Source organism: Eschrichtius robustus, chromosome 12, assembly GCF_028021215.1.
Source record: "Eschrichtius robustus isolate mEscRob2 chromosome 12, mEscRob2.pri, whole genome shotgun sequence".
In the NCBI taxonomy this organism is placed as follows: Eukaryota; Metazoa; Chordata; class Mammalia; order Artiodactyla; family Eschrichtiidae; genus Eschrichtius; species Eschrichtius robustus.
This window is the reverse complement of record NC_090835.1, coordinates 8,242,200-8,269,712: the sequence shown is the minus strand read 5'-3', so window position 1 is coordinate 8,269,712 and position 27,513 is coordinate 8,242,200. Positions and strand designations below refer to the sequence as shown.

The window sequence follows — 27,513 nt, the reverse complement described above, 5'->3', positions numbered from 1 at the left end:
TACCCTCCAGGGACTTCAGCTGGGTCTGGGCCTACCAGCAACAGCCAACTCAGCCCTAGGATAACAGGCAGAAAGAGCAAATTAAGTCAGATCCTGGCTGCAGCGAAGGTCATAAAAACAGATAACACTGCAGGGGAAAACACACAACAGTTATCAAACAGCCAGAGGACCCAGTAACCATCTGGGATTTTGCCAGAACCACGAGAACTAAGGGGCCCTACGGCTGGTGGCTCACTGAGGCTCAATTAGAACAGTGTCCCCATGACCCACTTTATTCCAGCTAGATTTTCTTGTTGGGTCCAGTTCACATGCCAACAGCGTGTACGGGCCACATGGCCTCAACCCTAACGTACGCGAGGCTCCCTTTTTATCCTAAAATGACATTTAGACATAACCCACTTACATACCATTTTTAAAAAGCAATTTAATGCCCAAACTGAAATATAAAGGAGAAATGAGAAGAAAGCAGTGTTTTAATACACGTATTTCAATCTGTGAGGCTCAAGCACAGCGGCCCGAGGAACCCCAACGAAGGCGTTAGAGTTCCAAGTTTGTACTTGAGAGAAGGGAGAGGATCAGAAGCCGTTTCAAACGAGACATACCAGAAAATCAAAGAACAGAGGCGAACACCAAATAAAAATCCGCACTGCATTAATAACTGATGAGACCTTGTAGAAGTAAGTTCTCCGTGTCAGCGGGGTATCTGCCAGCCATGTAACACGAGGAATGCCACTCCACTGTGCTGACGTCCCCGAGCGCTGCTGGATGCCCCGCTTTCCTGGGCTCCGTCCACCAATGATGGCAACAGCCAAAAACCGTCCCCTCCATTTGTACGATGCCCCAGGGGAATGGCCTCAGACCACCCCCCCCCCCCAACATGAGCCTCCCACAACCAGGCCTATTATGTCCACATGCTTCTACCCTATGGGAGATGAGGGCTGCAGGCCAGCAGGAGCTTGGGAATCAAGAGGGTATGGACTGGCCCTCCTGGGGTGTAGCACTCCCCTTCCGGGTGGGGGCAGGCATTCTAAGATGACAGAGACATCTGGTTACTCACAACCAGGTACACAGTGGCCCATGCAGCCCCCGAACCACCCCTCCAAAGCCAACCGGGCATTCAGTGTGCAGGGTGTCCCCTCCACCCACCCAGCCTCACTGCACCAGGTGGGAGTTCCCGCCTGGGACTGGGTACACAGGACATCCAGGTCACCTTCTACTCAGTGGGCAGGTTCTAAGGTCAGCACGTGATGTAAGAACCTGCATATATCCAAAATCACTCTCTAAAATTTACCCGTGCACAAGCACCATGTTAGAGATTAGCATACAGACCCTTGGTCTATCCAACACAGCGGGTTTGTTCTCCACTCTGGGAACAGATCTCTGTCTCTTTAATTGGGGCACATGTGTGGGGTGCTTACCCTGAGAGCCGCCATGCTGTGAGGAAGCCCACGCCACATAGGGAGGCCACATGTAGGTGTTCCAGCCGAAAGCCGCCATCGACCACCAGGTATCTGGGTGAACCAGCCTTCAGATGATTTCAGCGCCCCTGCCCTCGAGCCACCCCAGCCTTTGATACTTCCAGGTGAGGCACCAGACGTCATGGAAGAGAGATAAGCCATCCCACCATGGCTATGTCTGAATTCCTGACCCACAGAATGAGGAGTAAAATTGTGTACGTTTTTTGCCTAAGTGCACTGTTTGGTGTGCAGAAGAGGCAGCTAATTTCTGTCTTATCTTTCAACATTTCAGAATCACTCAGCTCCACAAAAGGCCCAAACTAGCAGAGACACACCAGAACTGAGACTGACCCAGGGAAAAGTAAAATCAACCCCACGCTCAATCAGGGCTTTAGTTCACAGGCCAGAGGCAAAGCCCCCACCACTTAAGTTATTCCTCCTAAAGCAGTGTGTGTAGTGAATTCTTGTAGGTTAGACACATGATAGATTCCGCCAGAGGGGCTCCAGAAGGACTTGTAGCTTGACAGAGGAGCTGAATTCTCTGGAAGGACACACCAGGGTTTGCATGCAATTGTCCAAAGGAGCCAACAGTGAGTCATCTCAGAGACCTCGGCCAATCTCCTGGGCAAATGTGAGTGGCGGGCTCTGGGGGCAGATGTGCGATGTCAGATGATGGTGCAGCCACAGCAGTACCTCTCGGGGTAATCCACCACGTACACTTTGTGGTCCGTGCCGTAGATGTAGTAGACATAAGTCTTTCCTTGGTACCAGTAACGAACTTCCGTGAGGGGGATCAGCTCAATGGTCTGGCGCTGAGGAAACAATTGGCCAAGAAAAACCTCAGGGTTCTGTTCAAGTCACTCGCCTGCTCAAGAACCTTCAGTAGCTCCCTACTACCTGTGGAATGAAGTTCATGCTCTGGAGTTGGCGTTCTGGCTCCAACCTGCCTCCTAGATGTATCTCTTACTACGCTCCTTCACATACCCTAAGCTCTGGCCCAAACCGACTTCTCATCTTTAACCACCACCTCATTCTAAGTTTCATGAAGTGGGGTGGGGGGGGGGTGGCGCGCACAGGCAATTCCCCAGGGGAGTTTCAGGATGTATGGAAATCCACCAGCCGAACAGGACATCTTCCAGAAGCGTTAATTTTTAGATGGGGGGGTGGATAGAGTGGAGTGGAGGATAAAGTCATTTTAAACATTTTTATATTAAAACAACTATGGAGATATTAGGGAATGTATTATGCAACTTGAATTAAATTTTAAGATAAAATGTTGACACCAAAGAAATTCCAAAGTTTGGTGGGCTGCTTCAGGCTATTTTCTCAGACCTTTCCATCCCTGCACCAGGGTTTTGCAGCGACCCTCCTTTGAGAAAAGTCTTTCTCAAGTTTTCCCCTCCTTTTACACATGGGGAAACTGAGGCCCATGGAATTTCAAGCTTGCAAGATCACCCAGGTCAAGCCCCACCTCCTGGCTGGACCTATTTCAGGCTCAAATCTCCTCCCTCACATCCCTGTCTACTTGAGAGCCTGGGGCACTCACTGCCTCCTGCAGAGGGGTCCTAAATCCCTCGTTCTCTGGCTCCTTCTCTGAGCAATTACTCCACAATCTTCCAAAATCGCGGGGCAGCGAACAGAATGCCCTGCCGCCTCGGAGCCGACACTGACTCCTGCTGAGACACCCAGGTCATTGGCTTTGGCGCTGATTTGTTACAGAAAACTACGGGTGTAACCCACAGAGCAAAGTGACTCCTCAGCCCCAGCAAAGCTTTCTCGGGACGTACCGTCGGACAGGCTCTGTGCCCAAACCCTAAGTTCTTGTGCACAAGCTGCTCCCCTGTCCCAGACTCGGATGTGGGGACCCCAACCCCAGAGGGAGGTGGTGTGGTTGGCCCAGGGTCAGACCGTCCTACTTGCAGGAAGATCCCCTCCTTGGGAAAAGAGCCCAAGTCCTCTCGCGGGAGGTGATGGTCCAGAGACCCCCGGGGAAAGTGGGGAACAGGCCGGGAGAGGATGTTGAGCAGCGGGCTCCCTACGCTGGGAGGTGCGGGTTGGAGGGGCGGCAGAGTGAGTGACACTGTAGCGGGGGCAGGGGGGACGACTCAGGGTCAGGGCGTGCACTTCCCATGAAGCCGTCTGCGTGACCTCCCACCTCCTCTCTCTGGGCCTCCGTTTCCTCATCTGTAAAATGGGTATAAAAACTTCTATGTCACGGAGTCGTTGAGAAAACCAAATGGGATCGTGAGACTGAGTTTTCTCCGCGTGCCGGAAAGCGGCCTCCAAGGGAGATAACTGTGGAAAGAAAAGGGAGACGATCCCTCTTGCCATGTTGGTACAGGAGACCCAAAATGGGAACCATGGGGCAAGAGGGGAGGGGAGCCAACATCTGCTCAGAAAGCCTGGCCCGCGGGTCAGACCACTCTTGTTTCCAAACTCTTCTACTATCCAACAGAGAGCAAAACCACAGCAGCCCCACCCCACGTGCCTCCATTTTGATTCTAAAGGTCTACAGGTTGGAGACCACAGGCTGCCCAGGACATCCACTGCCATCCAGCGGTCATCTCGTAATAGGACATATATCTGCTGGTACACCTTGGTGGTGCCCCTGGGATGAGCAGATTCCAGGTCTGAGAGGAGGGGCCGGGGCCCCGCGTGTGACAGCTGTCCCCTCACTGGATTCTACTCGCTAACTTCCCAACCCTGAACAAAATATCAGCATGAATCTTTGTCTATAGATCCTGGGCCAAAGGACAATTTAGGACAAAGAGTCACAGAAGTGGCCTCTTCTCCCTTTATGCTCCCTTTTAAAGAAACATGCATGTCTGCCCCTGGTGCACCCCTCCCTGCTCCAGGTCTGGTTCACAGATGGCTTGTGTCACCTGAGACGGGGCTGTGCCATCAGGGAAAGCCCAGGAGCCCCAGGGTCTAGATGGAGGTCTGCCGCCAACACGCTGTGTGATCTTGGGCAGTCACTGCCCCTCTGCCAAATGAAGGGTCCAAAAAGGACTCAAAATTGTCAGCCTCAGCAGCAAAAACGTCCCAGGAGAAGCACCTGTGTCCGCAAGCTGCTGCAATCATGCCTCGTCCTCCTGCCAGCCCTACAGTACACAGCTCACTACTGGGGGGGTCTTCACTGTAATGCCCACCAGACTGTACCAGGGCTGCAGGAGCAAGGCCCCTTAGAGACCGGGCTGGGGTCCTCCATGGATGCGGCTGAAGAACAAACGTCAGCTCCAGGCGAACAGCCGCTGAGGTATGGCTGACACTCAGAGGGCCACTACCTTCACCGCCCCCTTGTCTGACCCTCTTCCTGCTCCGGGGCTCCCCCACCCGTTTACCCATTTCCCCTGGGAGCCCTTTCTTAACAAATGTCTTGGGCTTCCCTGGTGGCGCAGTGGTTAGGAAGCCGCCTGCCAATGCAGGGGACACGGGTTCGAGCCCCGGTCCAGGAAGGTCCCACATACCGCGGAGCAACTAAGCCCGTGTGCCACAGCTACTGAGCCTGCACTCTAGAGCCTGAGAGCCACAACTACTGAGCCCACATGCCACAACTACTGAAGCCCGCATACCTAGAGCCCATGCTCCACAACAAGAGAAGCCACTGCAATGAGAAGCTCGCTCACCGCAAAGACCCAACGCAGCCAAATATAAAATAAATTGATAAAAAACAAAACAAGCAAACAAACAAAAAATGACTTGCACACAGATCCTCGTCTCAGAGCTGCTTCTGCGGAGCCCAACCTAAGGCAAGGTCCAACCGTGCCCATTTTACAGATGAGGACATCGAGGCCCATGAACGGAAGAGAAGGGCCAGGAGCCACGACTATGTGCCAGACCTGGGAAGCAGGCCCTAACCTGGGAAGTGACTCGCCCCTGCAGTGTCTGCCAGGCGAAAAGGGCGCTGCCTCCTCCGGCTGATAGCCCTGCAAACCTACGCTGGCTTTCAGAGTCACTTGCGTGCCTTGAATGCGGCAGATAATAACATTTCCCTTGGAGTTGGGAAATCTGAGTTCTACTCCTGGGCTCTTCCACTGAGAAGCTGTGTGACCTTGCCTAAATTACTTCCACTGCCTGGGCTTCCTCTGACTTATTGGCAAAGTCATGGGTTTGGACTAGACCAGGGGTAGCCGAGGAGGCCCACAGGCCAAAGCTGGCCCAGCAGCCCATACAGTGCTCTTAGCATTTTTAAAATTTTGTTCTCAATATTGAAAAACTGGAAGATTTCATGTAAAAATGTGGATTTCAGAAGGTCTGAAATCTCTGCCCCTGTGCTGCACAGAGCTGAGGGGAGGCGGGGCCCTTTGGATAAGGGGGCCTCCTACCCGCAGCACCACCACCCCCCCCCCCCGGAGGCCTTTCAGTTTGCAGTGCCCCCATTTCATCCTCTCTGAGGTGCATTCCAGCTCCAAGACGGTCATTATTAATTTTAAATTAAATGCATCCTTTTCTCTCCTGCAAACAGGGTAAACGTGCAGAAAGAGAAGGGGAATACTCATTGCAAAGGGAACGGAAGGCACAGGGACATTTTGAGCACCGGGTTCCACGCACTTAAAGCAAATGATCTCATCCCTACCAAGCCCTCTGAGGCGGTAGTAATATCTCTTTTTCACGGGTGAGAAACTGAACTTCAGGAAGGCGTTTGTAGCTGGCCCGGGACCACTCTGGGACGTGGAAGAGCCAGGATCTGAGCCCAGTTTGTAAGACTCGGACCCCCGACAGAGCCCTCACGGAGCTCAGGCGCTGGGCTTTCCCTTGCCAACCCCCCATCTTCCATCCCCGTTTCCTTTACCCCCGTCCCCTGACGCACACGCCCCGCCTCCCGCGGCTCCTGGGGACGCGACGGGCACCACCGCCACCTAGTGGCCAGCAGGATAACAGCCGCACAGCAGCGCGCGCCGTCAGCCCTGCCCTTGGGGGCCTGGGATTTGGGAAGTGCCCCGGGGGGCCGGACGCTGGTTTCCAAACCTGCCTTGGACCCTAGATCTCGAGCTTTCCCTCCCCTTCTCTGAATACCAGGGGGGTGAGAATCGAAACCACACTGAGCCACATTCCTGCGTGAAACCCTGTAAGCTCCCTGTCGCTCGCAGGATAAATCAATCCAAACTTCTTCCCGTGGCCTTACGTCTGACCGGCCCTGCTCTCTGACCTCCGGCCACTCTGGCCCCAAGTCAGTCCCTAGTACCTCTGTGCTCCTCCGACTGGGGCTCCACCCCTCCCCCCCTTCCTTCTGCCCTGCCACTCTCAAGAAGGGACCTCCCCACAAAGGGAGGGGCCCGCTCCCTCCTTTACGTCCACGGGGACAGTGTCCTGGAGCCCCAGCAGACCCGGCACCTCACCTCCCACCAGCCCTGGTCCCCACCCCCACCCCCCCCTCAGCTCACCTGCTGCAGGACGCGGGCTCGGGAGGCCAGCGTAGCGCTGTGCTCGGCGATACCCCGCTGGGAGGCCAGACAGATCTCCCGTAGTGGGAAGTCCACGATGGGGTACACCTGTGGGGAGACGCAGACCACCTGACCCGGAGCCTCAGCACCTGGAGCCCTGGAGGGCTGATGGGAGCACGAGCCCAGAGAGGGGTGGGCCCGGGCCAGTGGCGAGCGGGGTGGGTGGGGCTTGTTAAACCCACGCGGACCGTTGATCATCCACCTTATAGCGTCGTCGGGAACGCCAGCCAATAAACGAGGGCTGTAGACAGACTACACGCCCACCCGGCGTGCCTTCGCTGCTGCCTAACTCAGGCTAGGATTGGGCGCAGGGCTTCCTAGAGGGGTGATGCCTGAAGTGAGCCTTTAGAAAGCCTAGTGATTGGGGCAAAGAAAGGAAGCTGAGGACTATTATGAAGCCATAAAGAAGGAATTCCTGCCATTTTCAACAACATGGATGGAAGGGGGCATTATGTTAAGTGAGATAAGTCACAGAAAGATACACACCCTATGATCTCACTTACATGTGGAATTAAAACAAACACAAACTCCTAGATACAGAGAACAGATTGGTGGTTTCCAGAGGTGGGGAATGGAGGGGTGGGCAAAAGGGGTGAAAGGGGGTCAATTGGTACAAACTTCCAATTATGAGATAAATAAGTCTTGGGGGTGTGAAGTACAGAAAGGTAACTACAGTTGATAATACTGGATTGGATTTGAAAGTTGCTGAGAGTAGCTCATAAAAAGGTCTCATCACAAGAAAAATCATTTTAACTGTGTGGTGATGGATGTGAACTGGATTTATTGCGGTGATCATTTCACAGTAATATACCAATATCAAATCATGATATACACCTGAAACTAATAAGCCAATCTGAAACAGCCACATACTGTTAAAAAAATAAAAAGAAGAAGGAAGGGAGGAAGGGAGGGAGGGAGGAAGGAAGGGTGGGAAGAAGAAAGGGAAGAAAACAAAACCAAAAAAAACTGTCTGAGGATGTCCCATAAAGGCCAAATTCCCTTCCCAGGCCAACAGCAGGGAGCCACAAATCTTTTCTGTAAAGGGCCAGAGTAAATACTCAGGTTTGAAGGCCATGGCGTCTCTGTCTCGACTACTCAACTCTGCCCTCGAAGCACGATAGCAGCCACAGACAGTACATAAACAAGTGGGCTGTGCTCCAATAAAACCTTATTTATAAAAGCAGGCCAAGGGCCGGAATTTGCCAACTGCTAGTGTACAAGACCCTCCCTGATCTGGCTGCTGGCACCTGTCATGTCTTAGCTCCTTGCTCTGCCCAGCTTGCTGCCCTCCAGCCCCCTGCCCTCTGCTGCTCCTCAAGGCCTGTGTCGTGCTGCTTCCTCTGCTGGACACCCTGACTCCCACACTATCCCACCATCCACTCCCCCACTGCACCGCTCTCCACCCCCGACACCCTGCCCCTTCCTGTCCCTCTACCTCGCTTGTGTATTTCTCAATGACCCTTTAGCACCCTCTGACAGTGTGGTGAAAATGCTATTATTACCCTCTCCCTCACCGACTGTGAGATCCGAGAGCAGAGATTCTGTTTTATGGTATCCCCATGGCCTAGAATGGTGCCTGGTATAGGAGGAGGGTCTCAAGATTTGTCCAAAGGGAGGAGGGAGGAAAAGAGGGAGAGAAAAGGAACAGGGGAAGAAAGGAGGGTTGAATATGTAAAATTCAAGACAGAAACGGCCCCATGGGGTCCCAGCAGCCTGTGTCCCCGCCCAGCCTTTCTGAATGAATGCATCGCCTGCAGAACCAGAAGACCTGGCCTCACAGGGGGAGGAGGGGCCCAGCTCCCTTTAGGGCGGTAGCAAAGCCGTCCTTACCATCGTGTTTTCATCCTTAAAGAGGGTCTCTCCTCTGGCTTTAGCAAGCAGCTCCCCAGGGCAGTCCAGCTGGTGCTCAGACACAAACTCAAACAGGCTGTTCTTCCTGGAAGTGAAGAGGATGAGGGACAGAGCCCGGGGGTCGGGTTAAGAACCTGGGTTTGGAATCAAGCAGATCGGGGCTGGAGGGCTTGCCATGCTACCGGTGGGACCTTGGGAAAGTGCTTTAGCCTCTCTGGGCCTCAGCATCCTCACGGGTAAGATGGAAAACTAGTAAAGTATGGACAGTTCTGTTCTAGCAAGGTACCCGATAGGAGAAACCCTTAATGCGTGGGAGCTTCCCTGACGTGGGGCCTTAGGACCCTGGGACTCCTCCTCTCCCAGCAGGTCCCTGCACTGTGAAAGCCCCAACCAAGTGAAGCTTCTCTGCAGAAACCAATCCAGGCCACGTCCACCCCCCCCCGGCCACCCCGCCAGGCCATGGCATTGAGAGGTGCCACGTACCACACAATGACCAGCTGGAGGAAGTGCAGCAGTTTCTTCTCGCCCTTGCAGGTGGCACAGGTCTTGTTGCCCCTCCCTGAGCATGTGCTGCATCTGAGAGGGGCCCCATCAGTACCACTCAGATGATCGTGGTGTTCCAGTGGCTCCGGAGGCCCCTGCCTCACATCCTTCCTCATAGAGGTGGACTGTAGTGGGCACGGATTGCTTCCATGTGCCCACCATCTAGACCTCCTGCTTCTCGTAGCAGTGCCCCAATCTCCCTTTGGAGACCACCCTTCTCCCCACCAGCCCACATGGTTTGTGGGCTTGCCCCCATCCCTTCTATGACCAGCTTGGGACCTCAGCCTGGCCAATCAGCTCATTCCATCTCTCTGCCCATAGTGGCTGATACAGAGATTGACACATGACCCAGGTGAGTGCATTGAGATGCACCCCAGAACTTTTGCTGGAACTATCAGGAAAGGGCCATCCTTTTCCACTGAGGTCACCAAGCTTGGAGCTGCTGGTGGCCTCCTCTGCCACCACAGGAGACAGACTGCCTGAGGATGAAGCCAACATGAAGGAAAGCAGAGTGAGGGACAGAGACAGATTCCTGGTGACACTGTTTAAGCACCTGGATCCAGCTGTACCTGAAGTCATCCCAGAAATCTATTCCTCGACTTTTCCATTACATGGGCCTATAAATTTACTCTTTTGCTAAAGCCAGTTTGAATTGGAGTTCTTTTACTTGTAAGTGAAAGAAATCTAAGTTTCTTTCCAAATCAAAGAGCTCCTTTACCAACCACAGGTGGCAGGTCCACCAAAGCTTTGCCATCTGGCTTGTTAGAAGGATGGCCTGGGCCTGGATGAGCCACAGGTATCATGAACCCAACACAACTTTGAAGAGTTTCACTCCTCATGGTTTCTTGTTTCCCTTTAAAGATTTATAAATACATGAAAGGACATCAAGTCCAAAAGGCAGCAACCCACTGTTTGCAAAGCCCTGTGAACAGGCACTTTGTTTAGTCAATCGACCAACCTTCCTTCACTCTTCCCCCATTTAGTCCCTGCAATGGGTTATAAATAAGGGTTTGCCCAGGCCCGGATCCTCAGAGAGATAAGAATCTCACCTTGGGTGCTTTTCTGTATTCACTTCCCCTCCACGTGAGCAGGAAGACGTCTCCTCTCTTAACCCACGGCCTCCCTTCCTCCCTGCAGACCCTCGTACCTCCCCCCGCCCGCAACCCACAGATTGCTTGATGGGCTCCACTTGGTCTCGAGAAACACTCACCGAGGTGACAGGGCACCTACAACGCACAGAGCTCTGGGGACACAGGGGTGACAAGACAGTGCGCCCGCTTGCCTTCCCGAGGGCAGGCAGTGAAAAGCAAGAACGCCAGTGAGAGCACTCAGCTCGGGGCCGGGGAGCCCCATCTTACCTCTGCCTGCCGGACCCCGAGCACATCTGACACCGCCGGGCGGGCCTGGCTTTGCGCTTGGCCCCGCTGCACGAGGGGCACCGCACCTGCGGACACACGTGGCCTCAGCCCTCACCCGCCTCCCAGGGAGCAGGCAAAGGGCATCCTGAGACCTGGCTCCAAGCCAGCCTGTGACCTTCCCCAAGCTGTCACTTCCCTACTTGCTCTCCCTGGGCCTCGCCCCTTGTCTGTAAAATGCAGTGTATCTTCGGACCCCTCCAGTTGTAGCTTCAGAGACTCTGCATCCTCACATCTCTGTTTCTCCTGAGACCTCAGCCTCTCTTGCTCTTCTCCGATCCCCAGGACCCTTGGGACCGTCCCCTGACCAAACAGCCATGGCCGGGGCGGGGGGAGAGGGGCAGGCTGGCCCTCTCTGGTGCTGGAAAAGCCCCCAGAGATGGACCAGGCTGTGCCCTCACAGCGGGCTTGGGGCGCGCTCGGAGACATTCCAGGGAAAGCCTGAGGGACAAGGGGGGAGGAGGAGGAGGAGGAGGAGCAGGGGAGGGAGGAGGGAGCAGCAAAGGCCACCGCTGAGCCCCACGGCGGGTGCGGAGCGGGTAGAGGGACGAGCACGCAGCAGGCGGAAGGCGGGTGGAAGGGCACGTGGGCAGGGAGAGGACAGAGGAGGCCCGCTTTAGAACAGCAAGTGGTCGGTGTGTGTCCAAGGGATTAGGCACAAACGGGGCGGTGGGGAGAGCTGCGAACACGCGAGGGGCGTGGACTTACTGCTGGGAAGGCTAGTAGCCTAGAGGATTCTGCAAAGAACGCTGAGGCCACGAGGGCCTGGCTGGTGCTGAGGGGCCCGCGCGGGGCCGAAGAGTATACGTGGTCGTCCCCGCCCGGATTTACACCTACCAGAACCTCAGAATGTGACCTTATTTGGAAATCATCTTTGCAGATGTAATTAGTAAGGGTGAGGTCATACTGCGGAAGGGTGGGCCCTACATCCAATGACTCGTGTCCCTGTGGGAAGCCCGTGAGGAGACAGAGACACACACAGAGAAGCCAGGAAGCAACACGGAGGCAGAGATGGGGGTGAGGCAGCTATAAGCCAAGGACTGCCAGCCGTCGCCAGAAGCCGGGAGGAAGGCGTAAGATGGCTCTTAACCCTGCCGACACCTTGATATTGGACATCCAGCCTCCAGAACTCCTAAGGGAATAAATTTGTTGCTTTAAGCCACCCAGTTTGTGGTCATTTATTACGGCAGCCCCAGGAAGCTAATCCAAGGCCCGAGTCTCTTGTGTCCCTCAAAGGCCCTGAACTTCACTTCTCGGCCGGCACTTGCCCCTGCACTACAAGTGCTGGTCACTTGCCAGCCTGCCCCTCGGACAGAGGGTCCCTGTGAGAAGGACCCCAGGTCTCAGTCCTCCTGCACCCAGCAGGTACTCAATAAATGTTTGTAGGTGGAGGAGAAAAGGAGAGAAGAATGAAAATCATAAACCATCAAAGTGAAATAAGGTCAATAGAGACCACCCACTCCAACATTCCCATTTTACAGGTAGGAAGATGGAGGCCCGGAAAGGGAGGATGACTTGTCGGAGGCCCCACTGTTGGCACAGGGAGCCCCAGGCTGCCAGCCCAGCCCTCCATCCCCACATGGCCCTGCTCCACATCACGTACTCACCAACGGCCACATGTGACTCACCGTGCCGGCCCCGTGGCAGCTGCTGCACTTGTAGCGCCCATGCCCGTGGCATTTGTGGCATTCCTGAGAGTGAACGCTCTCCTTGATCTGGTTTTCCAAGTACCAGCAGCTCCTGATTTCACCAACCCCACCCCCATGATGTCAGCATCCCACGTGGAGGTATAACAGTTCAGGCCATGGTGGGAAGATGACCATTGGTGACTAGGCTTCCAAAGGGCCTTGAACACCAAGCCAAGGAGATCACGTTACCATCTCCTCGGAGCCTCAGCCCAGTCGGTCCTGGATGCTAAGACGGGGAGACCAGGTCTCCGACTCCCATGTCCTAACTCACACTCCCAGGCTAAACCACAAAAGCCAGTATCCTTAGCCCATTAGGTGGCTAAAGTGGTCTTTGGGAATAGAAGCCATAAAAAAACAGAGGGTGTTTTTGCAAAAGGCAGCAAACTAGCTACTGGAATTCAATGGCTGAATCAAAATAGCTTTTCCACCCTGGAGAACAGGATGAAACACTTTCTTGATCTCTCAAAGTCCTCTTCGTCTTATGATGCTATGAAAACTCAGAGGGTAAAATGACACGCTTGAATCAAGTTCTAAAGTGAAAACAAGGCAGGTAATTAGATGAGAACATAACATAAAACATCTCAGCTGGGGTTTTGTAACACATTAGGTTACCCTCACTACCTGTCCTGATTATATTTCTGTAAAACAGAGTGGATGTCAAATTCTACTCCCCTAATGACTTCCATAAAAAAATCCCAGTGATGCTTTAATTTTATTTTATATGTTTCATTCAGCTGCTTCCCAACAGGTCAAAAAAATAAAAATAAAAAAGATAAAAACACTCAGATGGTCTAGGAATGTGAATGCTCACTATTTAAAGCTGGTGACAATTTCGTACCATCCTGTTGCTATGTGAACGCTCCCTAATTTTCGCGGAATTTCGTATGGGACTACAGCCCATACACTGGGTTTTCTTAGAATTCTGCTTATTTGATGGGCAAGGAATAAACCACCAGCCTGGACTTTGGGTCTCCTTTTTAAAAGGATAAAGTTTGAAGAAACTATGGTGCCCGGAAAACCAGCTCCGAGAGAAGGGCAGAGACTCCAATAAACACATTACCTTGACCAATGATGAGTGAGGGACTTGGAACTTCCTGGTATCTTCCTGAAACATCGGGGGAACCTGGACCTTGATGTCCCAAAGCCTGGGGGAGGTCCCTCTTTGTGGCCCATCCACGGAGTGGTCTGACAGAGAAAGGGGCTGTTCAAAGAGCAGCAAACAGCTGCAAGGACCAGCTTTCATTTATTCACCAAATAGTACGGAGCCTTCACCTAGTGCCAGGCGTTAAGCTAGAACCTGGGGCCGAGGCACTGGTAGGTAAGGGTCCCCTTAGAGCCTGTGCTTAAGCAGCCAAGCGTCGGAGTTGAACAGACCCGGCTGACTCCTGCTTCTTGTACTTCCTGGCTGCGGAACTCGAGACCATCTCCTCCACCTACCTCTCTGCCCAGCAATCCTCTCCTCTCTACCCAGGGATAACGGTGGCACCTACCATGGAGAACGGTAGTAAAACTGAACAGCAGAAGGCATACCAGTGCTTAGCCCAGGGCTGGTACAGGCCGAGGGATCAATAAACAAGGATTGCCACCACTACTGTCACCAGCCCCACCATCTTCTTTCTCCTCCTCCTCCGTTCAAGGAGATGGACTACATCGCAATACGACAGAACATGACATGGTAAGTGCTTTGGACAAGAGCTGCATAAGGCGTTCTGAAAACTCAGAAGACTGACTCATTCTGCTGGGGAGCGGACAGCAGGGGAGAAACCCTCAGAGGCTTCGTAAAAGAGGGGACCCTCCAGCTAAGTCTCGGAGGATGAACCAGAGAACAGGTAGGGCACAGAGCTTCCCAGAAAGAGAGCCTTAAGCCTCTAGGGGGTCCAGCAGAGGTGGCATAGCACACTGAACGGGGTGGGGATCCAGAGACTCGGGGAGGCGCTGGGGGTGGCCCAGGAGGCAGGTAGACGCCCGAGCACACTGGCTGCCTTTGCAGTCTGGCCCCGTGTGGCAGCACCAGCCTGTGGCCAAACGCAAACACGAGACTTTTGCAGGACCTCCTGCAAACCACTTCCCTGGAAGGTCTCCCGGGGGAAAGGCCACCCTCCCTTTTTATGGGATACAGCCCCTGCCGTATTCGCTCCTCATTAAACTCATTTCAGACAACTCACTTACTGGTGTAGGGCTGAAAAGTCCATTCACTTATCCTGGATTCACTGAAGGTTTCTAGTCGATACTGCAAAGGAAAAATCGTGTGTTCACACGCGTGCCCTCAGGAAGACAGAGCCTCATGCGAAAGGACGAAGTTCCCCAGCCCTGGGCTCAGCGGGGGGAACAGAAGTTCCCAAGCACGGCCAGCGCCCGAGGGCTGCTCAGAACAGGCTGGCAGCAGCGACTCGTGTCGCAGATGCCCTGGGACACATCTGCAGGGGGTCACTCAGCCCCAGGGAATCTCCCCTGACAGACACACCACTGGGCACCTGCAGTATAATGTGTATAATTTCTTCATACACAGAAACGGTCTATGAGGCAAGTTTTGAAGCAAAAACTGCCCTTGGACAGATGGAGGCTGCTGGAATCAGCCGCTCCGAGCGTCCCCTGGGGGAATTTATCTGCCTGAGGTCGAGATCCTCCTTCTTGGTCCTCGTCCACGGGATCCTGGACATCGCCTGGCTCCTCCTTTTCCATGTGAGGAAAGGGATGCTCAGAGAGGCCAGGTGACTTGCCCAAGGTCACACAGCTACACAGAGACCTCGTACCTCAAACCCCTGCTCTGACCACTCCCCGCGAGGCTGATTTCTGTGACTGTGTGCCCTTCCGGGGGATGGCTATGTCAGTGACACTAGGAAATGTGAACTTAAACTTGTCCCTGTCAAGGCAGAAGGTGACAAACGTGGGGTCACCTTGTGTGGTCTTGGTACCAAGCACAGGACCTCCCTGGAGCCTCAGGCCTGGGGCTAATAAATAAATACCCTTGGCACAGATGAAACTTGGGGGAGGCAGAGGGAGCTGGGATCAGGGGACGAGATGGCCCTTTCTAGCCCACCCCTCCAGGAAGCAGGTAAGCTGTGTCTTTAAAAACAGGGCTTTGGTGCCAGCCAACCTGTGTTTGAATCCCAGCTCGGTCACTTCTAGCTGCATGTTTGGGGGCAAGTACCTCCACCTCTCTAAATGTCCAAGTCCTCCTAACTGGTGATGATACCTACCATGCAGGGTAGCTATGAGGATTCGCTAAGACATATAGGTAACGCGCTGTCCGTGATGCCTAGGGCATTCCAGCTGTTCTCTGGTGACTGACAACCATGATTCCTTGTATTATAACTCACTACAATGTCACCGCTATTCACACGCACTGTTCCCCCAGACTCCTTTCTCCCGGGCCTCCTCGCCAGGCGCCCGCCGGCCAGCCCTCACCCTGCGCAGGGCCTGCTGCTTCAGCTCCAGGATGACGAGGTCGCCGGCGGCCGCGCTGCCGTAGCAGCACTTGGAGTCCACGAAGCTGAGGAGGGCTTCCCGGGCCACCTCCTCTGTCACCACGGGGACTCTGGTGGGGACCGAGCAGAGGGGCGGTGGGTCTGGGGAGAGCCTGCGGGCTCACCCAGGCCAGTCAGCCCCCTCACTGTGCAGATGGAAACTAAGGCCCGGAGACAGGGGTCCCCCGGCCGTGTCCACAGCAGTGGTAGAGCCCTCAGGCATCCAGCCGGTAAGGGCATCTCCGGCATCAGGAACTGTGTGAACAGATGCCCGGTGGGAAAGTGGCAGGTCCTTCGAGAGGACAGCAAAACCACTTTAGCTGAGGTGTGGAGCGGCGGAGAAGGGCTGATGGGATCTTAGAACTCAAATGAAAAAACAAAAACAGAAACAAAAAACTGAAAGATGAATTATGCCACTTTACAGATAAGGAAAACTGAGGTCCAGAGAAGATGTCACACAGCTAGAAGGAGGCAGAGTTAGGCTAGACGAGGTTCCTGCCCTCTGGGACCTTGACTTCAGCCAGAGGAGCTGTGAGTAACGCTCAGGGGAAGACCCCAGCCAAGAACCTTCTGACAGTGGCGCCCACAGAGACCCGCCGTGAGCCCGCTGGACGGCAGCGGTGCAGGCTGGGAGGCAGACTACGAAGGACCCTTTCTCGGCCCCCTCTCGGGACACTTCTCCTCCTCCTAGAAGACTCCCGAGGCCCAACTGCCCTGTCCCTCGTCGGCAAAGCCCTCCCGCCACCGCCACGAGCAGAGGCCCCTTCCTCCTCCCCGCCCCCCATCTTCACATTCTTCTCCACGGCAGCCTGCCTCCAAATGTAAGCCCTCACCAACGCACGCTGTGTCGCCGACACCCCCGGCCCTGCGCACAGAGGGCCCGCGTGCCCACAGACAGTGCACAGCAGATGGAGAGCGTGGGGCAGCAGTGGCCGGGACGACTCCACGGAAGAAGGGGCGTCTGCAGGCACGCAGGGCGGGCGGCCAGGGAGGAGAAGGGAGGTGGTCCAGGCAGCAGCGGGGCCAGGAGCACCAGGAAGACACCCTCGACGGCAGGACACGGCCACCCTGGACCCAGAATGGGCACGGCTCCTCTTCCTGTCCGCACAAAGCTGGCTGGACAGCCGGAGCTCTGCCCCGAGTCCTCCAAGCAAGCAGACTTTCGGTAAAGGGCGAGATAGGAAATACTTTAGGCTTTGTGGGCCACGTGGCCTCTGTGTCACCACTCAGCTCCTCTGTCACAGTGTAAAAGCAGCCACAGACAGTAAGGAAACAAAAACACATGGCCGTGTGCCAATAAAACCTGATAGACAAAAGTAGGCAGTCAGCTGGATCTGGCCCGGGGGCCGTAGTTTGCAACCCGTGATCTAGACTAGAGTTTTCAACCCTGGCTTGGTAGCCAAACAACCTGAAGAGCTTGGAAAAATACACACTCCCAGGCTCCATCCATGGAGACTCTGATCCACTGGGTCTGGAGTCCTGATGCACTGTCTGGGTTGAAATCTGTGGCCCCTGAGATCCCCGAGGAGGGCTGTCGGGGGACAAAGGTGACCTGAGGATCATCACGCGTGATCCCGTGCGATGGCTCCATGGGGGTTGCCAGGGCTCACCTGTGTTCCAAGAACGAAGACCAGCACCTTTGTTCCTGGGGTCTCCCCGGAGCCTCCGAAGGTGGGAAGAATATCTGGCATCCTGGAGGAGAGCGAGGGAGTCAGGGCTCGACAGCCCGGCTCCAAGGCACAGGTATTTGTGGGACAAAAGGAGGAAAGATGGGCCGAATGTGAGAGAGAAGAGACGAAGAATGAGGGTTCCAAGACCAGCAGCATCCTGGTCGTAAGTGGAGATGGACATGGTCACGGAATGTCCATGGACACAGTGCCTACACCCCGTCCTCCCGTTCCCTCCCCATGGCGACAAGGGGCTTCCCAGGGCCCCCAGGGGATAGGGGGAGCTCTCCCAGCCCGGCCTGTTCCAGAGATGCCCGCACAACAGCATAAGCCCCGGGAAGAGGCTGCGGGACCCAAGCCCCCAGGGACACAGACTCACTGTCCCCTTGAAGAAGCCAGTCACAGCTGGGCAGCCTCTCCAGGAGTTCAGCCGGGGGCGCCAGAGGACTCTCGGCCTCGAAGCTGAGGTCCATCACACCTGGGGAAGAACGGGCAGTGCTGAGCCTCGGGAAGGAGGGGGTCGAAGGCGACTCCTGTCAGCTACCTGACAGGTGAGGGCAGGTGCATCGTCAAGAGGCTCACGGTTTCAGTCAGTCTCACTCTGGCCCCCTCGGGACACACAACATATTTGTAGGGCGGCCAGCAATGGGGTTGGGGGTATGACAGTAGCAGTGGTAATAATAATGATGAGACAAACATTCGGAAGGGCAGCTCCTATTTGCTGGGCACCTGCTCTGTGCCAGTCAGCAGGACAGGTGCTGTATACACAGTATCATATTCCCCAGCCCTAGGAGACAGACACTGAATATCAGATGGGCACACTTCTTCGCTGCTCCTCTCATCAACAGACAGGTCTCCGTTTCCTCCCCTTGAACCTGGGCAGGCTTGTGACCGCTTCACCAAGTGAACACAGCAAGCAAAGAAGAGACTGCAGCTCCTACTTCTGGCCTCCTGAAGCCGTCCCTCTTGATGCCTGAGCTGCCAGGTAAGAAATTAGACTATCCCACTGGAGAGGCCACGTGCAAGTGCCCTGAGACTACGTGGGGAGGGGCCCAGTGGAGCCTGGCCTTCCGGCCACCCTGCCCAGCCACCAGGAATATGAGCAAGGCCGTCTTGGACCCTCCAGTCCAGAGCAGCTGCCTGCTGAATACACTGAGGGACCCTTTTATGGACTGCATGTCTGCATCCCCCCAAATTCATATGTTGAAACCCACAGCCCCAGTAGAGCTGGGGTTTTTGGGGTTTTTTTAACACATTAAAAAAAATTATTTATTTATTTGTTTGTTTGTTTCTGGCTGTGTTGGGTCTTCGTTGCTGCACTTGGGCTTTCTCTAGTTGCGGCGAGTGGGGGGCTACTCTTTGTTGCGGTGCGCGGGCTTCTCATTGCGGTGGCTTCTCTTGTTGCAGAGCACAGGCTCTAGGTGCGCGGGTTTCAGTAGTTGTGGCACGCGGGCTCAGTGGTTGTGGCTCGTGGGCTCTAGAGCGCAGGCTCAGTAGTTGTGGCGCACGGGCTTAGTTGCTCCACAGCATGTGGGATCTTCCCGGACCAGGGCTCGAACCCATGTCCCCTGCAATGGCAGGTGGATTCTTAACCACTGCACCACCAGGGAAGAAGCCCTTGGGAGGCGATTAGGTTTAAATGAGGTCTTAAGGATGGAGCCCATGATGGGATCAAGGTCCTTATAAGAAGAGAAAGAGGCTAGGGCTCTCGCCCTCTCTACTATGTGAGCACCCAGTGAGAAGGAGGCTGTGTACAAGCCAGAAGCGGGCCCTCACCAGATGCCGGGTCTGCTGATGCCTTGACCTTGGACTTCCCAGCCTCCAGAACTGTAAGAAATAAATGCTTGTTGTTTAAGCCACCCAGTCTATGGTATTTTTGTTACAGAAGCTTGAACCAACACAGACCCTAATCAGTTACACATGGAGCACCCACCTGAGCCCTGTTGAAATTTCTGACCCACAAAGTCATGAAACATATTAAAGTGGTTGTTGTTTTAAGGCAACCTGGGATGTGGGACAGTAGGTCATGCAGCTTCCTCCATCAGGCAGTCTTTACTCTGAGACTCTCCACAGACCCAGACAAGACTTTCTTGGAGCTGCACCAGGGTCTCAGGCTCCCCCTGCTGCCCTCTCTCCTCTCACAGGTGTCTGACCTGCACTGGGGTCCAAAGACGGTCCCTGCCTACGCCTGCCTGCCCCTTCTCCCCCTTTCCCTTCACAGGTCTCCAAGGGACATCTGGCATGTCTCAGGCCATCTTGGTGTCTGCTTCTTGGATGACCCAAACTGACACACCAGCACAACCACATTCTACCAATGAGGAGACTGAGGCTCACAGAGATTGTGAGTCGCCCAAGATCACCCAGCCAGTGAGTGACAGAGTTGGATTCAAACCAAGGTTCTTCTCTCTCCAAAGCTGGTATTCTTTTCCAAGTACTTTTTACAAGGCACACCCTATGGAAGAAGCACTGATTATATAACTGTTTTTAAAACCTCACCTTGATCTGTCAGGCTGTGACATCTATACATAGGGACTGAGACCCCAAGGAGGAAAGCATAATACTAGAACTGGCTCCTGGAAACTCAGGACAACTCATGAAGCACCTCCCACACCTGATGCCTCACCCCACCATCCCACCTAGAGGTGTGGAAGGCAGGGCGTCTAACTCCGCTTGACATGAGGAGTCTGACCCTCAGAGAGGTTACTCCAGTACTCCTAGGGTGCACAGCGCTGGAGTTGGAGCAGGCCAGAGGCTCCTTGCTCCAGTTCCAGCCCAGTGGGCCACCTGTCAAACCTGTTCCGTGAAGTCCCCAGGCTGGGGGACAAGGATCCCTCAACTGTGTCTTTCTAGTGGCCAGTTGACCATAGGAAGTTGACTTTAAAGGGCGAGCTGATAAACGGTCAGTGGAAGCGGATTCTCTCTGCATTAAGTCACTGAAGGCCACTTGGGTCAAACTTCCAGCTGACCCACCTCGTCTCCGAGATCTCCTCTTTTCTGCAGCTCTCTAAAACCTATAGCTCTTTATCACTACGAAAATAAAAATATTATGTCCTGTTCTTTAGAGTTTAGTAAAAGCAGAGGCCAGAAGAATAAGTAGATCTTGTTCAAAACTGGAACAGCTTAGGTTATCTGGAAGTAGAGACAAGACGTCGGATGGTGAAGAAGCCTGAAATTCTGGCATTCATGGCCAAGAACAGTAAGGGAAGAGGCGGTGTCATTAAAACAAATAAACAACCCTGCTCTACCACCCCTCCCCCATGAGGGGTGCACTTGTCCTCTGATAATAAGCAATACATATGCGTCTCTAAGGTTCTGTCTCCTTGCAGGAAACTTCCAAAAGAAGCTGAAACAGAAGAACGTTTGTGGATATAGAGAGTACCTTTCTTAGCAGGAAAGCTTATCTTTGTAAGCAAATGATTCTGCCAAGAAGCAGGTGAGAGCCCTGGGACACATGCGGGTGCAATGTAAAGTTACATCATCCCAAAGCTGCTAACGCCTGCCAATGTGTCCTGAAATCCCCAGGATGAGATTTCCCCTGGAATTATTATTCTTCGAACCTTGGTTCTCAATATTGTTTCGCTTCTAATAAGGTTATTAGCATTCTCAGCTACTCCAGCCACCAGGGACCCAGGGATCAGCAAACATTTTCTACAAATAGCCAGGTGGTAAATAGTTCAGACTATGGGCTGTACAGTTGGTCTTAGTTACTCACCTCGGCCGTAGTGCCCTGAAAGCAGCTATAGACAACAGACAACTGAATAAGTGTGGCTGGTTCCAATGAAACTACAAAACAGGCGGTGGGTCAGCTTTGGTCCATGAGCTGTATTTTGCCCACCCTGACCTGACACCCACCTGTGCAGGGGGGGGTTCTGAGGGGGATCAGGAAGGTGGCGGCTGGAATTTGAACCTTTCTGGGGCAGGGTCCACGCAGTGTCTGTGGGCGCAGTTAAAAGAATTAAAGGTGAGGGGCAGGGTTGGACTGTAGCCAGGGTGGGGATGGGGGTGACTGCACTCAGAACCCCTGGGCATGGTGCTTAGGAACCCGGGCTCTGATACGCTGCCGTCTGAGCCAGGTAACACATGACACTGTGCCAGACATATCCTCCCAGCACTCAACTCCCCCTGCTGGGAGAGAGAGCGGGTGGTATTAGGGCCCACCTAACGAGACAGTGTGTATACAGCTCTCAGCCCCGAGCCTGGCGTGTAATAAATGTTCGGTCAGTGCCTTGGACCGAGGAGGGCGGGTCTTCCTCTTTCTTGGTGCTCCTTTAAGCCAGCGCACAGAGTGAAAATGTCAAGCGTGGAAAGAAAGGCAAGGCCATCACAGCCCCCTCCCCTGGGAGGGCCCCCGCCTGCCCGGAAGTCTTGGCTCCGCTGGGGCATCAGTACTCCCCCGGACAAGAAGACAAGGAAACGCCACGTGGCCGCTCTGTCCTGCTGGAAACCAAACAACAGCACAGGAAGACGGGAAGAATGAGAGGTGGGGAACTCAGAGCTCCATCCATCAACTGGGAGCCACAATGACCTCTGGCAACTCGTCAGAGCTAAATTAACCTCCCCATTATGTTGTGGACGAAAATAAAGGCCTCCAGGCTGAAGCAGGGGCAGACACGTCATTTCCTGGGCAGACCTCATCGGGCACAACAGGAATGCGGACGTCACGGGACATTGTGTGGCGCCCAGCGTGGGGTGCTCCGATGGGGGCCATGAGCCGCGTCACCGTTTCCACGGTGTTGGGCTGAGTCCCAGGGTGGCCGTCCAGCTGGACCACCGCCCCCTGATTCACGCACTGCCTGGGTGAGGGATGCTTCATGATCTCGCTTGCACCTCATGACAACCACTATTTTCCCCATTTAGTACAAGGACGAGATGAGGCTCAGAGATGTGACTGGAGACAGCAAGCCCACAGGCTCGTGGCAGAGACAGAAACAGTACTTAGAACGCAGAGCCTGACTCCAAGCCCCAAGGCCTTTCTACTCGGGTGAACATCCCTGTGCTCCAGGCACACACGTCAAGTGGTTGCCGAGAGAGCTTCGCAAAGTGCCACCCACGTCGTGTTTCTGCTCGCCAGACGCCAGCTATTTTTCTTTTGTATAGGAAGGAATTTTTCTGGTGGAGAAAGGCACAATTCGTGGATAACCCCCTTATCTTTCTCTTTTTAAAATGCCATTCCCTTGATTTCAGATGATCAAAGGAGTCCACGTCTCCTGCCCCTGATTAATCATTGTTAAAGCACTGAAATCTGACAGAGGTGGTGCTGAAAGTGACTTCCATGTGGATGCAACACCCAGAATGTCCCTCTCCATGCCTACTTTGGTACCAACTTATGTCACCGGAGGAAAATATTCTCTCTCCGAAGCTTCCCCACATTGTAGACTCAAAAACTAAGGAGACAACACTTTAGTGACTGGGAAGGGTAACTCAACTGGCTAAAGTGGACAGCCAACTCTCACCTAAGAAGGGACATTTAAATTACAGAACTCAGGCTTCCCTGGTGGCGCAGTGGTTAAGAACCCGCCTACCAATTCAGGGGACACGGGTTCGAGCCCTGGTCCGGGAAGATCCCACATGCCGTGGAACAACTAAGCCCGTGCGCCACAACTACTGAGCCTGTGCCCTAGAGCCTGTGAGCCACAACTACCGACCCTTTGTGCCACAACTACTGAAGCCCACACACCGCAACTACTGAAGCCCGTACGCCACAACTACCGAAGCCTGTGAGCCTAGAGCCCGAGCTCTACAACAGGAGAAGCCACCGCAATGAGAAGCCCGCTCACCGCAACGAAGAGTAACCCCTGCTGACCGCAACTAGAGAAGGCCTGCGCACAGCAACGAAGACCCAAAGCAGCCAAAAATAAACAATAAATAAAATAAATTTATTTTAGAAAGAAAAGAAAGAAAAAGCTTTAAAAATAAATAAATAAACAAATAAATTACAGAAGTCCCGTAGCAGGCTCCCTTTCTGAAACCAGGAGAAAACTTTACCTAGTTTCAGATTTCGTCAACCTTGTTTCTAAAAACTTTCTGGACAATCTCACACCTTGCAGTAGACCCTAAATGCCGGCCTGAGGTTTGATTATGTTGGAAACCAGCACATAGGGTGACCCTATGGCAGGATCAGAGTTTTTAAAACTTTAAGGGAACTAAAAAGAGTTCACCTTCCTCTTACCTTGCTTACCAAAAAGCTTGATGCCAAAACAGAAACACCATGGTGGCAATATTTTCCATTAATAGCAGCTTAATTTTAAAGCTCTCAGGGACATAATCTGATAATTCTCTGGAGTCAACATTTACTCCATGCCTACTCTGGGCTGAGTGATATATTAGGCACTTTACATCCAATTAATCTTTTACCAATTCTGCAAGATGACACCATCTCTATTTTTATTGGAGGAAATAAAGCTCAGAGAGGTCAAGTGACTTAGGCAAAGTCACCCAGCAATTAGGAGGCAGAGCTTGGGTTTGAATCCAGATCTGACATAGCCCATGTCTACTACAACAAACTCCAAGAATAAACTGAAAGAATTCTAATGAGCAGTATTTTTTAAGAGGAAAGATTGCATTCGACTGTTAGTAGAAGCTTATTAGAATAAGACTATGGATACACAATTTCCAATATATCAGAGATCAGAGTCGCTCCTCCTCAAATACATGCTAAAATATCTAGGTACAGTCTCTCACTTCAATATGAAAAAGGACTCCAACAAAATTTAAACTGAGCTCTCTCAGATTAGCGTGGGTTCATTTTATATCCCACTGCAGCTCTGAGGCTTAAAGCTCGGAGACACTAACACTAAAGGCAGGAAAGAGTGTTGGGCCTGCAAAGGACCTTCAGAGTCACCAAGTTCGGTAACTCTGAAAAAGTACTAGTGTCACAGGCCTTTCTGGGATTCAAGTGAAAGCTGTGGATGCCTTCCCCTCCCGCTCCCCACACACACACACAAAGCCCATACATACAGTATTTTGCCTTCACCTTCATGGTCCTCAAATTAAGAACTCCTGACCAATCTCCTTTTACAGATGGGGAAACTGAAGCTCAGAGAGGTTAAGTGGCTTGACCAAGATCACAGAGCCAACTCACAGCAGGGCTAGGACTTGAACCCTAGCCTGCCAATTCCCAACCTGATATTCCCCACGTTGTCCGTTCCAAACTCACTATCCAACTTTCTTGTTTTAAAACATAGCACATTTCTTCTTAAAATACCACTTCCTTCTTCATCTCTTTAATTAGTTCTTAGATCCCGTTGTATTTCTGTCCCACTAATGACAAGATGGGGTCACCTGGACTATGTTTCCTGAGCAGTAATGAACAAGCGAGCTTTTTGCTAGAGGGAGATCGTGCGTAAAGACCTTTCACTGACATTGCTTTAAAAGTAACCTCATCTAGAAACTGATGCACCTCCGACTGAAATGAGAATCCTGATATTCAGGCTCACATTTGGCTTGGGCGGGGGAGGGGTGACTATCAATCAGAGAAAGGAAGGATAGAGAATCTAAGATTTGGACAGTGTTACGTGGTTAGGGAGGAAAGTCCTCACCTTGGTTTTCTACCTTCCTTCTCCGCTGCCCCGAGGCACCTAATGGAAGAACAGCCTGCAGGCTGCACATGGGCTTTACATGTGAAAGGAAGGAAGGAAGGAAGGGATGCTCTAGCGACACAGACGCAGAACCAAGACAGCGCTGAGGGCAGCGGGGAGACTTCAGCTCAGCGACCCACGGAGGCGGGCGCCCCTCGCCCTGACAGGCTGTACTTACTGTCATCGTCACTGAGATCCCTGTCCATCGTCGAGACGTCCAGCCAGGGAAGTGTCTGCCCTCCCAGTGGGCTCAGGCTGCTGGGATCTGAGGGACCACCCTCGGCCCCTCCCAGAACAGCGGGCCCATTGTTACCTGATCTGAATACAACAGAGGGAAACGTCTGTGGGGAAGCACCGAGTCCATCAGGGCGGCTGCTCTGGACCCAGTCTAAGGGTTCTTGGGGTTCCTCCTCACAAGACCCTCTACTTGCCGGGCTCGTGCTGGTGCTCCTGACCGCCCGCATCCTCACGCAGCCCTACGAGATGGGGGGCACCTTCATGGAACCCATTTTCCTGAGCTGGGATTCAGACTCTCGTCTGCTTGACTCTCAGGTCAGAGCTCTTGACCCCTGTGCCACACGGCTCATCTATAGGGAGGCAGGTTTCTGAGCGCCGGGCAGGCAGGGTGGAGGAGGCGGGTAGAGAACAATGTAAAATGTAATAACCGCAAGGAGGTTACCTCCCCAACGGCAACGGGAGATGCAGGGGGGAGCTCTCAAGTCGTGAGTGTCAACCTCCTGGGCTCAGCGGGGAAGAGTCGAGGCTGGGGTTAAGAGGTGATGCTCCAAAGCTGCTCAGCACAGCGTGGGCAGAGCCGGCTCCCAACCCAGGCTGCGTGGGCCGCTGATGCCACCACACCAGCCCAGCTCTCTGGGAGACATCTGTGCGTTTTTAAAGGCCTCTTTCTGAGCCTCCTGCGTCAGGGCTTGAAACACCTGCAACCCCGACCCTTGCAAGATGACGCAAGGCCACCCCTCTCCTCTAGAGGAGCCTAACCCATGAACACCTGGACCTGGGTCACCTGCTGGTGGAAGCAGAGGGCTCATGAGCTGGCACCACCTGCACTGCATCCTTGGCAATGACGCCTCACAGCTGGGCCTGGAGTTCTCTAGCCAGGACAGCCTCGCTCTGTAGGGCAAAGCATGTACCCTATGCCCTGCCTGCCCAGCCCAGCAATGCCCATGGGATGTGTCACGATGCCCACAGTGAAGACTGGCTGTCGCCTTCACCTGGGAAGTGCTGTGACTGATGTGTCCATGGCCTGGCTTCAGTGGCCGCGCTGGGCACAGAGATGGCTCCAAGGCGACCAGAAAGTGCCCTCAGTCCCCCTCTGCTGCGTTCACCCTCATCATTCACTGCCCGCCCTCAACAGAATGCTGGTGACGATCATGAAAGCAGTAGCAATAATTTGACAAACGCTTCTTAAGTACAGTCAGATGCTTCAACGCCCACAAATAGGTTTTTATGGTTGATCGGAGCACTAAATTCCTTAAACTTGAGAGTTATATAAGTTTCATTACTGCATGTTCATGAGAAAGACCGAGATCCTAATACAGCCTTTTAATACCTTTAGACATTAAGCAATGATTTGAAGCCCTTGTAGAACTGTCCCCAGGGTAACGGGATTACCATGGATGTGTATGCCTGGGTGTGTATTTTACTCCAAACATAAATGTGTGTGTGTCTATGTCTGTGTCTGTGTCTGTGTGTATGTATATTTGAACCTAAACATGGTAGATGATAGATAGATAGATAGATAGATAGATAGATAGACAGACAGACAGACAAACTACCTGTGGCTTAACTAAAACAATATACCACTATTAAATGTTGAGTACTTTTTAAGCAACCATATATGCATGCCAAAAACCCTCCTCAGCATTTGAAAGAAACAATCATAGGAAATTATTAAATGGCAAACAGAAGCACAGAAGGTTAAACAGAGCTGAGTACTAAGGGGTCCAGAAGTCTTGAGGCTGCAAAAATGCAGACAACCATGAGGTGTATCTTAGGAACCAGGGAGTGTTGATGAAAGGCAGTGAAAGTCCCTTGCTGCACACTAGTTAGATCACATAGTAATGGGTTAATAAAGATCTCTTAAAATACATGGAAAATGAACAAACCAACTGCTAGACCTTTCTAATCTTGCTTAGGCATCAAGACAGGAATGCTGTCTGCAACTACAATGGCATGCGTGGGTGACTCAGGCCAAACAATGTAACCATCACCAGCCTAGTATTCAGGTGTCAGGAGAAACAAGCATCATTGATTCTAGGCTCCAGGCCAGTATGAAGCTAATACTGGTTCCCACTTCCTGCTAGTATCAGAGGGGCTTCGGGTAGGGAAGGAGAGGCATCAAATGCGTTCCAGACACTTTACATTCATTCTGCATCAGTGCTATTGA

The 27,513-nt window shown here is 53.1% G+C and overlaps 1 protein-coding gene across 1 annotated transcript; it reads right to left on the bottom strand.

Moving 5' to 3' along the window:
* Nucleotides 1-404: 404 nt before the first annotated feature.
* On the bottom strand, nucleotides 405-25,315 carry SSUH2 (ssu-2 homolog). Its single transcript, XM_068557742.1, has 12 exons — nucleotides 25,288-25,315; nucleotides 17,912-18,010; nucleotides 17,476-17,557; nucleotides 15,807-15,936; nucleotides 14,568-14,628; nucleotides 13,459-13,583; nucleotides 12,339-12,401; nucleotides 10,654-10,739; nucleotides 9,236-9,328; nucleotides 8,732-8,837; nucleotides 6,842-6,949; nucleotides 405-2,269 (listed from the first exon to the last, which is right to left on the bottom strand). Exons 1-12 carry the CDS (start codon nucleotides 25,313-25,315, stop codon nucleotides 2,123-2,125), a joined length of 1,128 nt encoding a protein of 375 aa, XP_068413843.1. The 3' UTR covers nucleotides 405-2,122.
* Between the last annotated feature and the right edge of the window lie 2,198 nt (nucleotides 25,316-27,513).

Coding starts and splice junctions, on each gene's coding strand:
- SSUH2 (XM_068557742.1), bottom strand. CDS start 25,315: ATGGACAGGGATCTCAGTGACGATGACA. Junction 15,937..17,475: donor TCTTCGTTCTTGGAACACAG/GTGAGCCCTGGC, acceptor GGTCCCCACCAG/AGTCCCCGTGGTGACAGAGG. Junction 9,329..10,653: donor TCGGGGTCCGGCAGGCAGAG/GTAAGATGGGGC, acceptor GGCCCCTCTCAG/ATGCAGCACATGCTCAGGGA.